At 41.7% G+C, this 12980-nt stretch overlaps 1 protein-coding gene across 1 annotated transcript in view; it reads right to left on the reverse strand.

The window, feature by feature from the left end:
* The window catches only part of LOC114276766 (uridine nucleosidase 1), a 31858-nt gene extending 19937 nt beyond the window's left edge, over positions 1-11921 (reverse strand). Inside the window, 2 exon segments of the mRNA XM_082891798.1 lie at positions 10586-11053; positions 11647-11921. Of these exon segments, the coding sequence (XP_082747924.1) occupies positions 10586-10667 (82 nt within the window). The 5' untranslated portion in view covers positions 10668-11053; positions 11647-11921.
* Between the last annotated feature and the right edge of the window lie 1059 nt (positions 11922-12980).

A 12980-nucleotide genomic window follows, 5' to 3' on the forward strand; every position in this document is an offset into this window, starting at 1 on the left:
CCCTCGAACTAGGGGCAAAGATATCAGACACGATCAAAGAGCTGAAGATGAGTCCTCTTGCAAATCAGCAGCCATTCTCCTGGATTCAGATGATTTTAGGATCTCAAAACCATTTGGCATGGACCAAGCTACACTTTTACCCTTGAGAGGCTCGCTGGGCCGAAAACCCGGAAGGGCGACCCAGGCAAAAGTTAGAGCAAGAAAAAGAAAAAAAAAAGAACAAAAAAAAAGAAGGAGAAAAATGCAAAAGAAAATGGAATGAAGAAAATGCAAAAAACAAAAAAATCAAAAAGAAATGAAAAGAATTGAAAAGAAAAGAAAAACAAAGCTCGCAAGGTCGAAAACCCGCATCGGGCGCCTTGGCAAAAGTTAGAGCCTAAAAAGGAGAGGTTAATACCCGAGTGTACCTTAACCCCGGAACTACGTAAGGCTTGATTCCCATGTTTGGGATACGTAGGCAACTTCATTCTGAAGTCCAGCCGTAAAATACTTCAAATTCAACTTGTGTCCATGTGATGGTTCTAGTCATCTTTGTCTTTTCTGTATCCGGGAGTTCGGTTGCAATCATCGCTCTGAGGACTGATTACAATACGCTACGGGGCCATTCAGACAAGGGGCAACTTTCTGTTGCCATTCAATGCGCTGCGGTGCCGTGCAAACAAGGGGCAACGTTCCGTTGCCATGTAGCTCTCTTCGAGCAAGGGGGCAATTTTATCCAGATCCGAGGTTGTGCGTCTCAAGAGTAGGTTCCGTGCTTGTTAAGCATTGGCCGTTTGCAAAAATAGTTTTTGAGAATTTTTACTGAAGCTGACTACTTTTCTCGAAAATTGTTCCATCTTTTCCAAAAACTGGACCATTTCTTGGACCCAAAAAAGGAAAATTTTCAGTGCTCATAGCCTGACTTGCATGATTTTCAAATCAAAAATCGAACAAGTATGTTAATCTAACTCTCATATTGGTCAAAATTGTTTTCGTAGAAAACAAAATAAAAAATGGTCAAAATGATGAACTAGGGGCACAATTGAGTCAGGCTTCCTGTCTTTTCCCCATTTTCAACATACTTGCCAAGAAGGGCACTCTACCTGCCAGAAAAGGGCACCACTGAAGCTGACCGCAAAAGGGCAGAAGGCTCTCACATCCTCTACGCAACGAGGTATCAAGCCAAGCGCGAAGCACGAACGGGAACGGATCAAGATATTCCACTCCTTTGTTTGGACAGATCTAATCACGTCCAAACTCCCCAGTAAGAGCATCGTCGCTGCACATCCAGCCGCATCGCATCCCCTCTGTGGGAGAAAGTTCACTATTGTGAGCAGAAGAAGAGAATCTAGCAGAATGCTTGGAGCCAGAACCCGCAACTTCCTGTTTATTCATCAACCACCCTGGGGAGGGATGAAAAATGAGAGATTAAAGAATAGAGAGATGTGCGTTGAGAGAAAAAGTGAGAAAAGGGCTTTTTCAGAAAAACAGAGCCTGAGGGCCGAGCGATGTGAGAATCACAAATGAGAAAGGGTGGGAAACAATACCCGGGGAAACAGGCTCCATGTGCACATTTGAGTCTTGTGTTTTTATTTTGTCTGTCTCGATTCTTGTTTTGAGTCGCTTCGAGTGTTACTCGATGTGTTTAGGTTGTTTACCTTTGTTTTTCCCTTGTCGAGTCGTTTTGGCTGTGGCCAGTCGTCGGCTCAATACCCGGTTAAGAACTCATTTCTCAATTTCCAAAAAAAATCATCTTGTGCTCAGAGTGCTGTGCCATTCTCCACATTTGTGCAAAACAGTATTTGTTCTTTCATAAAACTGCAGGGTCCACCCCCGATAAGTGTGAACAGTAGAACAAGGACCTATCTGAAGCTATGTAGGTTCCAGACTGCAAAGCAAAAGAAAAAGGAAAATTCGGAGCATCTTAGGGTGTTCCAGCTTTGGCAAGATCCGAGACTGCATTCCAGGTGCACCTTCTCAGGCCTCACCATCTCTCTGGAGTATGAGTGTATCTCGACCCCAAGTGTAAGCCTGCTTCAAGTCAGAATGGCAATTAAAGCAGCAGCAGATGTTATCTCTTGCCAACATAAACAGGGTGTCCCCTTTTGAGCTAAGCGTATTACAAAGTCCTCCGAAAGGTAAATCGGAGGCACCAGAGTACGTGTTTGATACCCTTCCGTTGCATAGAATGTGCACTTTCGTATACACTTCTGTGACATGCGTGCCGCATATCGTTATGATTCATGCACAGAATATGCTTGCTTTCGATTCTGCATAGAATTTGCTTTCAATATTGCATAGAATATGCTCCTGTTTCTTGCATAAAAAATGCTCGTATCTCTTGCATAGAAAATGTTCGTATCTTTTGCATAGAAAATGCACTCTTCCATATTTGCATAGAAAATGCACCTCATTTGCATAGAACATGCATTCACTCGCGCTATCATGCGCACCTTACTTGCACTTGTTAGTGCATTGTATTTTCTTCGCGCTATTTTGCGCATCGCACTGTTTTGTGCATTACATTTCCTTCGCGCTATTTTGCGCATCGCACTATTTTGTGCATTGCATTTGTTCGCGCTATCTTGCGCACCTTACTTGCACTTGTTAGTGCATTGTATTTTCTTCGCGCTATTTTGCGCATCGCACTATTTTGTGCATAACATTTCCTTCGCGCTATTTTACGCATCGCACTATTTTGTGCATTGCATTTGTTCGCGCTATCTTGCGCACCTTACTTGCACTTGTTAGTGCATTGTATTTTCTTCGCGCTATTTTGCGCATCGCACTGTTTTGTGCATCACATTTCCTTCGCGCTATTTTGCGCATCGCACTATTTTGTGCATTGCATTTGTTCGCGCTATCTTGCGCACCTTACTTGCACTTGTTAGTGCATTGTATTTTCTTCGCGCTATTTTGCGCATCACACTGTTTTGTGCATCACATTTCCTTCGCGCTATTTTGCGCATCGCACTATTTTGTGCATTGCATTTGTTCGCGCTATCTTGCGCACCTCAATTGCACTTGTTTGTGCATTGCATGTGTTCGCGCTATTTTGCGCATCGCACTGTTTTGTGCAGTTTACATTCGCGCTATTTTGCGCACCTCAATCGCACTGTTTTGTGCAGTTTATCATTCGCGCTATTTTGCGCATCGCACTGTTTTGTGCAGTTTACATTCGCGCTATTTTGCGCACCTCAATCGCACTGTTTTGTGCAGTTTATCATTCGCGCTATTTTGCGCATCGCACTGTTTTGTGCAGTTTACATTTCGCGCTATTTCGCGCATCTCAATCGCACTTTCTTGTGCATTTCACCTCACTCGCACTGCCTTGTGCATTTCAAATCACTCGCGCTTTCTTGCGCATCGCACTGTTTTGTGCACCTTACTTGCATTTTGCATGCATCCTATCGCGCTATCTTGCGCACCTCACTTGTACTTGTTAGTACATTACATTGTTTTGAATACAAACCGGCTTCGCGTAGCGTATAAGTCCAATCGTCAAAGTCTCCTTTCATATCATTTGCATCCTGCCTTTGAACTACGCTGGTTTGATTCCTTGCAAAGGGATACGTAGGCAGCCTGCGGGCACAACCATTCATTCATTTGTATTTTGTTTGTTTGTCCAAGTCTTCGGCCTTGTCAAAAATGGGTCGTCTCGGGGCTTTGACATTCACTCCCGTCATTGTTATGACTTTCGAGTTCTGTCAAAGAGGGGCAACTGTAGACACCCCATTTTTGACCGCCCTTAAGACTTGGGCATTACTGATGGTTTACTTGGTGGAGACAGGTGTGCAGGGGAAATGTTCAGTTTCTTCGGCAAGGAGAGAGGCAAATCCTTCAAAACACTTGGTTTAGGAGTTTGGAGTTTGGAGTTGAAGAAGAGAGGAAAGGAGAGGAGAAAACTAATTTGGGAGAAGTTCGGCATGAATCCGGGTAGAAGCGAGTCGAGCAGCCCTCGCTGAATCGGGCTTATCTGTCTGTACACTTGGAGTTTAGCTATGGGGCCACCACCATCGGAAAGCTTACTTCCGAGGCTTCATTTTGCACTCAAGAATCTCCTAGAGCCAAGTCCGGGTGGGGGAGATATGATCAGTTGAAGTCGGGCATCATCCCGGTTGGATCGAATCTGCGCGGCTTCACGGAAAAGGGCATAACTTTTTGCACAGAACGAATTTTAATGCAAGGTTTGCGCCATTGGAAAACTAACTTCCGGGGCTTCAATCTGGACATCCACCGGCACTTTTTTGACCTCACCGGCCACCCATCGGCACTCTGTTTGTGCCGGCCGGCAATTTATTGTGCCGACCGGCAGGTTAAAGTAGCCGACCGGCCTTTTTTGCTAGCCGACGACCTTCCGGAGCATTCTGCAGATTGAGTGGATTCCAGCTGTGCCAGCTGGAGGGCACAGACTGGATCCTCCATACACGTGTATGGAGGATCTTGGCTCTTGGTTTTGAAGCTTCTAAGAGAAGTCTTACTCCCTTGGCTCTATAAAGGAAGCCCTCTTCTTCCTTATACTAGGTGAGAAGAAAAAGAAACCAGCTGAGGCACCATATAGATACAAGCCTATATCTATACATTCACCCCCCCCTCTTCAAAGCTAAAAAGTCCATGATCCTTGGCTATTTACACACCAACTCATAGCACAAGGCTTCCATCATCCATTCCAGAAGCTTGAGGCTGATTTTCAGAGCTAGGAGTGCTGCAACTCAAGCCAAGAGGCTGTCAAGACTTGGTCTACAAGGGTGAGCTCCTTTTCTTCCCTTTTCTAGCCTATTCTTGCATCATATCTAAGCCATAGTTTCTTGTATATTTGAGCTCCGGCCAAAACTGAAAGTAGCCTTTTTTTGAGCTGTATTTCATCTTTCATTAAGGGTCCTACCCTATTTGAGACCTCCATTTTGCACTTGCCTCTTTACACCTTTGTATGCCATCATTTTTGCATAGTATTTTTGGCCCATGTGTAATCTGTTTTGGAGCATGTTATAAACTGTGAATAGGCTTATTTTGAGCCCTTCTTCAACATTGAAGAAGGGCTCATCCTTGTTTGGGATCTCCATGTACCACTTGCCATTGTAGCCCTCTTTGGCCCCCTTTTTTGCATAATTTATTAGCCTGTTTTTCTTCTGTTTTTGTGGCTTGGTCCGAACTTAAAGTGGCCATATTTTGACCCCCTTGTCATGTTTCATTAAGGGTCTTTGGCTATTTGATGAATATTTTGTGTACTTCATGTTATAGCCCTCTTGTGGCCTTAATCTTGCATAAATTGTTTGCCATGCTTGTATCTGTTTTCGAGCCTTGTCATCTACTGAAAAACATCATATTTTTGGTCCCTCTTCAATGTTGTAGAAGGGAATTTTTCAGTTTGGGCATTGCATATGCCACTTGCCTCTTTGGCCACCTTTTGGTCCGTTTTCTTGCATGTTTTGTTAGCCTACCATGCTTTTGTTTTTGAGGTTTTTACAGTTCTGTGAAAGTGCTTATTTTTGGTCCCTCTTCAATGTTGTTGAAGGGTCCTAACCCATTTGGGGTTTGCAGCTGTGAGTTGCTTCATAATCTCATGTTTAGGGCCATTTTCGCATACTAATTTTGCCCCGTCTTTGCTTGCTGTTTGGCCATGTTTTGTACTAGAAAAATGCTAATTTTGAGGCTGCCTTGCTTCTGTCTTCATGCTCCATGTCCATATTGTGCATGCTTTGTATAGCTGTAGGCCATTGTGTATGCCTAATTTTGCATTTCGGGTCGCATGTCATGCATCGGGTGCCATTTTGCCATGATTCGGGGCTGTTTCGGGTCATGTTTAGCTTCTGAAATTTGCATGCTAGCATATCATCTTGCCATGTCTTGTTAGAGTGGCATTCCGTGCCGTAGGTTCGGTCCTCGGTTTGCGTGCACGCGTGCACGTACTTCGAGAGTCCTATTTTCATCCGCCGGCATCCTATGTGAGTGTGGCTGAGGCTCACTCATGTTGGTATAAGCCCATATCATGTTTTCATGTCATTTACATTGCGCATGCCATTGCCTCGGTTTGCGTGCCCGTGTGCACGCATTTCGAGGCACTTCATTTTCATCCATCGGCCTCTCATGTGAGTGTGGCTGAGGCTCTCTCATGTTAGTATAAGTCCATGTTGCATTCTATATGCCGTTTTAGCCATTGCATTGCATATGCCATTGCCTCGGTTTGCGTGCCCGTGCGCACGCATTTCGAGGCACTTCACCTTCTTCCATTGGCCACTGTTTTGGGCCTAACTAGAGCTGCCTAATTCATGTATAAGTCCATCTTTCCATCTATTTGCATTGCCATATGTATGCTTGTATGCTTGCATAAGTGCCTTGCCATGCCATGTTGCATTCTTAGCTTGTATGCCTAAGTTGCATTGCATCTTGCATGCATTCCTTGTCCCTTGACTTGGGTGATAGGGATTGGGAGTTTTGTTTGATTGGTTTGCATACATTTGAAATCAAAGTTGCATACTTGGTTCTTTGGGCCATCATGCATGGAAATGCGTGATTGGTGGTCCGGGAACCGAGGCACATGTCCCTTTGAGTCGTTACAATGATAAGGGATATGGTCGATGCATACATGCCTTGAATTGCGCTGCCATGCCTCGTTTTGCCCTCTGTTGCTGTGAATTGCAGGTCCAGCAGACTTTCTTTGCCGACCGGCAGTGTAAGGTGCCGGCCGGCAACCTTTTCTCTGCCGGCAGATTCAATTTTGTGCCGATGGACATATACCAGTGCCGGTGGTGATTCCACTCAGCCGGTGGTACTCCCCAGTGCCTAGGGATGCAACCCTGAGGTTTTGACAGTCTCCAGAGGAGTGAAAGAAGGAAAACAGAGGCAGCTTGCGCATGGCGGCGCGCTTCCCGAGGCGTTTTCCTGTTTCAATTAATTTATTTAATTTGTTAATTAAATTAGTTAATTTGTAATATTAATTAGCTTGCGTAGTTAATTAATTTGTAATATTTATTCGGTCCCTCCGAGCGAGGGCAAGTCTGTAATAAGTGTGGGTGCGTGTGTGTATGTCTTCCAACCCCCACTTCTTTCTCCCTTTTATTTACCTGCTTATGATGGTAGATTAGGGCATATTTATTTTAGCATACCTTATGCTATGCATGCGTGCATTCATGCATTTGTTGACATGCATTAGGCTCGGTACATCACGCTAACTGCATTCGTACTTCAATTCAAAAATTGACTATGTGATAGTTGATCGCATTTCATATGCCATGTTTAGGGCTAGCCGAGCCTGCCTAGATCGCATTTTGCATGTGATGCATTAGCCACTTTTAACATGAACTAGGACATGCATGTTTGCTAACTAGTTTACTGTTTTGGCACGGAGCACGAGGTAAGCTTTTATGCTTTAGCATATCGCATGCGTGTGAGTGTTGCCATGACAGTATGATTACCATGAGGCTAGCTGCTTATGTGATATAACTGCTTGAATGCCTGTGGGTGGAGGTCAAATTGCTTAAATTGGGATAATGCGTTAAAACTGCGATTTTTTAAGCCCACTAGATAGTGGCAAAACCATCTTTTCCAAAAGCCCACTTGAAGGTGGCAAAACCTTCATTTTAGCCTACTTACGAGTAGCAAACCATTTTCAAAACGAACATGAAATGTTTTGTTCCAATTTGGGTGATTTGGTCTATACTTGTTTGCTGCGCGCATAACATAGTAATTCTAGGCTAACAATTGGTTTAAGAACACATAAAGTTTTCAAAAACGGATATCACGGTTAGTAGAGGCCGGTCTTCGGACCGGGCGAAAGGGGGTGCTCATAGCTGACCTTCCCCGATCGTACCCAAGCTCCCGAGCCGAGACAACTCCGGTGATGACGGACATGTGGCCTTCGGCACCGAGTCAGGGTTTCCTAAATTCTCCCATAAAAAAAATATTTAGGTGGCGACTCTGTATCTGGCAAAGCAGTCCATGTTTGGCACTACTTTTTCAAAAATCTGTTTCTCAAAACGATTTGCCTGATTTGGACTCTTTGGTTCAGATTTAGAACCGTGACACAAATCGAGTCCGAACTGTAGCATGAGGCCCACACGGGCGCTGTTACACATTACCTTCTAGCCCTTAGAGCGTAAGATCGAGCATTTCGATCATGGATTGTTGGAGTTACATCCAATGCCAGACCAAGAACAGTAGATGGAATTGCTTTGAGCTCATAAACAGCTTCTCATTTCAAAAACCCACTTGCCTCTCCAAAGATTACTTGATCAATATTCAAAGATTTTGGTAAAAACACAATCGAGAGCTCACACAAAAAAGACTTGAGCTTCAAAACCCCAAAAACAAAACAAAACAACAACAAAAAGTTTCAATTTTTAAAGATGACCCATTTTAGAAATCCCCAACTCACCACTTTCTTTATGTTCGGCCTGGAAGAGAAATCCCCAAATCCCCAATGGTTTGGGCTCTGAAGAGAGAGAAGAGTAAGGAGAGCGAAAAGGGTAATAGGAAGAAGAAGAAGAAGAAGAAGAAGAAGAAGAAGAAGAAGAAGAAGAGGAGGAGGTAGAGGGAGGAGAGAGGGAGGAAGTAGAGTGAGGAGGGAAGGGGGAAGAAGGAGAGGAGGAGGTGGTTGTGATGGTTGATGAGGCACTTTTATAAAAGGCTCAAGTGCTTTCATAAACTCACCCCTGACTTTCAAAGTGCTTCCATCAATGTCTCTCTCTTCTCTCACTCATTCGCACATATCAAGAACACTCTCACTGTCTCTCTCACTTATGCTCTGTTTTGGACATTCTTCAACAACCTCCATTATCAAGCACCTCTCTCTCTCTCTGATTGAAAAGTATCCATCAACAAAGAGTTCTTTGTAAAAATTGAGATACTTGAAGCTATTTGAGAGTGATTATTACAAACAACTAGTAGTAGTAAGAATTGAGATACTTCGATGCCTCTGTGATGATGTGATTGAAGTAGAAGCCATAAGGTCAGAGATTAGTAAGAGAGCACTGGCAACTGAACTAAATATGGATATTGATCAGAGTATGAGGGTTGAGACTGCTAAGAAAAGGACATCAATGGATGTTTGTGGTGGTTCTTTCTTGACTAAGGAGAAGGTTGATGTTTCCAAAGACTAGAATAGTGATGAATGTTGCCTCTGTAAGCTGGAACAGTTGCTGGACGTCAGCCCAATCATCCCCCCGGTCGATCTGTGTTCTGATGACAGCACCGTCAGAGTGGCTGATATTAGATAAAGGAATTCGTGCTTTTTTTATTCAAATTTGATGAAATATTTGGTGAACCGTTGGAGATGCCCTTATAGGCACAACACCATGTTATGAAGCTCATGGGAACATGTCTCGATCCTATTTCGATGATCCAAAACATTCATATAATAGGGTTCATTGAATAAATCATTCATGAAAAAAATTAGGTTAATTGGACATATCTTTTGGAGAACAATTAAAACCTGATGCGGAAATAGTGGACCATTTGCTGCTCTATTGCCCGTTTGCTTCTCGCTTGCGGGTGCTTGTTTTCTCTTTGTTTGGTGTGGTCGGGGTTCAACCTAGGCGGGTCATGGATGTGTTGTGGTGTTAGGGGGTGGTTGAGTTGGGAAGCGGCGGCAGAAGGGTTTGGCGATTGCGCCTTTGTGTTTGATGTGGTTGGTGAGCGAAATCGACGTATTTTTCAGGATAGTGCTCAATCCATTGCACGGTTAGAGGCTTGGTTTTTGGGTGTTTTGTACAGCTGGGTGTCAAGAAAGGCGAATCCAGATTTATTTGCTCTCTTAGATTTTGTTGATAATGTAGTGGTTAGGCTCCCGTTTTGCCGGCCTTGGTTTTGTATTCTTTTGGCATCTTCTTGATGTTGTGGTAATAAAATTTCATTTATCAACAAAAAAAAAAAAAAAAAAAAATTAAAGTCTGATCATGAGGCTACACATATTCGATTAATCTCTCTTTTATTTTTATTTTTATTTTTTTTAATTTTTTTATGGATAAGATGTTTGACGAACCCTATTCTAAGCGGTTCAGATTATCAAAACAAGTTCGGGACAAATCCCATGAGGTGTCACGGCACAAGTGCGGTGACAGCACCCACCACATATCCCAACTGAGCTAGTGGACACTTCTTTTTCTTTTTTCTTTTTTCTTTTTGCTTTTTTTTTTTTTTTTGGTCAAATAATATGTTTATGATTAATTTTTGTCACAACCACATATGCAAATACTTATGATCGATTCTTGTTAAAAAATAATCATTCAGTAAATAAAATCTCGTGCCCAATAATATAAGCAATTAAAAAACTAGAAATATATAAGAATTCCACTGACATAGAATGCTCTGTTAAAATTTTTTTCCATTTAAAATCAACTATCAATTTATTACTTAAACCACTTATATTACACACACACACACACACACACACACAAAAAAAAAAAAAAAAAAACTCCTACCACATTGAACTGTTTATCTATTTTTGCAAGTAGGGGACAACATATCAAAAGGGTATATGGGAGAGAGAATTGAAAGAGATGATGTGAAGCCCAATTGACTCAACACTGAAACAGGTAGCTAAGGAATAAAATGGGAAAACAATTATGCAGTGGTGAGAGAGAGAGAGAGAGAGAGAGAGAGAACATACCAATACCAGGATCTGTATCGATTATGATCTTCTCACGAACAAGTTTCCCGGAACCCATTTCGTTGGGGGTCACAGATGCCATTAACTGTTAACTGTGAATCGAGAGGAATATTACTAGCAGGGTTCAGATTTCGGAGCTACCGAATTACATTAATAAATCAAACCTTTTGTCAGCTTTGTTTGTAAGCTCAGCTGCTCTGGTAGATAGGGCTACAAACGAGCCGAGTCGAGTTCTGTGAAGCTCGAGCTCGGCTCGATAGAATTTGATAATGTTCGGGCTCGGCTCGAGCTCGAGTCGAGTTATGAAAGTTGCGCTCGAGCTCGGCTCGCTAGATATTTATAAAGCTCGAGCTCGGCTCAACATAGCTCGTTTACAAACGAACGAGCTCGAGCTCGAACACACAAACAAATTAAGCTATGAACAGAGCCAAAATCAAATCTGCCTTGTTCTTATAGACTTGTTCAAATCTGCCAAAATCAAATCCAAACCACAATTGAATCTTTCAGACTTGTTCTTATATATTAAATAATTCACCAAATAAACAAGCACAAATCTTACTACGATACCCAAAATGAATATAGGTGATCTGATACACTAAAACAATAAATACTCAAATCAAACGTGGATCATCATATTGTTATAGAATGGTCAATCTACCATATATATGTATATATATATATAGACAACACCAACCTATACCATTAATCTAAAGCACCAGGTGCAACAACATGAAAAGTGGGAGATAAATATAAATAAATAAAAACATCAATGCCTAGAGATTAGTACACATTTTTTACAAAATTTATATATATATATATATATATCAATTCTATTTTCATATTTTCCATTCCATTGAAACATTAAACAAAAACAATGAGATACAAAATCATAGATCTTTGATTTCTATACAACACATCTTGAAATTTCATAAACAAAGGAGGATCTAAATCAAAGAGAACAAAAAACGAACAATTCAAACCAGATCAATCTTGAAATCAATAATAATATCAATAATCAACATGTAAGAGAGAGAGAGAGAGAGAGAGAGAGAGAGACTTACATCAGAGGAATTGCTAATGAGTTCACGGAGAAAGATCTCTTTATTGCTGTAGAAAGTGTTGATGATGAGACTCAACAACTGGTTGATCTCAACCTCGAAAGCAAACGTCTCGGTCTCCGCCATTTCCGATCTGTAAACATACACTCTCTCTCTAGAAATTGAAAGGCGATGAAGATGAGTGAGGAGTTCTAGGGTTTGTGACCGTAGGTAGCCCCAAAATTTGTCTGCAGAGAGAGATGAGATGAGACCAAATCTCTCACACTTATGCGAATCAGGAAAACCTTGGATGGAAGGAAACAAGGTTTTTGTTTTTTTGGCAGTGGGTCCAAGATCTGGACCGTGTTGTTGGGGCCGTGAGCGCTTACGGTTTTCGTTTTGATAATTTGAACTGTTTAATATGTAGAACTCATCGAATACAGATATCAATAGTTATGTGAATAAAATAATTTTTTATTAATCGTTAATTTTTTCACCGTCTATTTTTTTTAATACAAAACTGATTTGATCACATAGCTATTGATATCCGATCAACGTGATTTTTTACAGGCATATAGTACTCGACGAGTTCTACACATTGACGGTTCAGATTATCAAAACGGGCCCAAAAAATAGGCCCCATAGGCCGGACTGGACGGGTCCAGTCTTGATCTCAACTTGAGACAAGCTAGACTCTTTTTTTTTTGGGGAGAGAAAACCACACAGCAGCTTCCAAATTTGAGGACTGAACCCTAATTTCATAACACACACACATATATATATATAGGCTCGCGAGCCCAACCGAGCCGAGCCTTACCAAGCTCGGGCTCAGCTCATTAATAAAACAAGCTTAAATTTCTAGCTCGAGCTCGTTTATTAAGCAATCGAACCGAGCTTGAGTCGAGCCTAATCGAGCCGAGTTCGAGCATGTTTGTGAACAGTTCGTTTCGTTTGCAACCCTACTGGTAAACCATTACAACGGACTTGATCGCTGCTGGATAGGTAATGTCAAATGAGAACGACAAGTATATGTGACTTGATCATTGACCTAAAAGTTAATTTTTTTGTTTTTTTTCTAAAAAAATTATGTAAAAGATATGAGAGATGATATGATTTAGGGTGATTGTACTTACACCATTATTTAACTTTTTTATACTTTCCATCTCATTGCACCACTAAAAAAAATGTAATTCTTATTACACCCCCAATATACTACCAAAACTAACCTAAATTAACTATTTTATCTTTTTACACCACTAATTTTGGTAACACAATACTAAACAATTTACATTATTCGGTGTTATATTGTTGGAAAAAATAGATCTCTCTAATATTTTGTTGTTATACATTTACAGAGA

Source organism: Camellia sinensis, chromosome 10 (assembly GCF_055761805.1).
Source record: "Camellia sinensis isolate YWXY chromosome 10, ASM5576180v1, whole genome shotgun sequence".
Classification (NCBI taxonomy): Eukaryota; Viridiplantae; Streptophyta; class Magnoliopsida; order Ericales; family Theaceae; genus Camellia; species Camellia sinensis.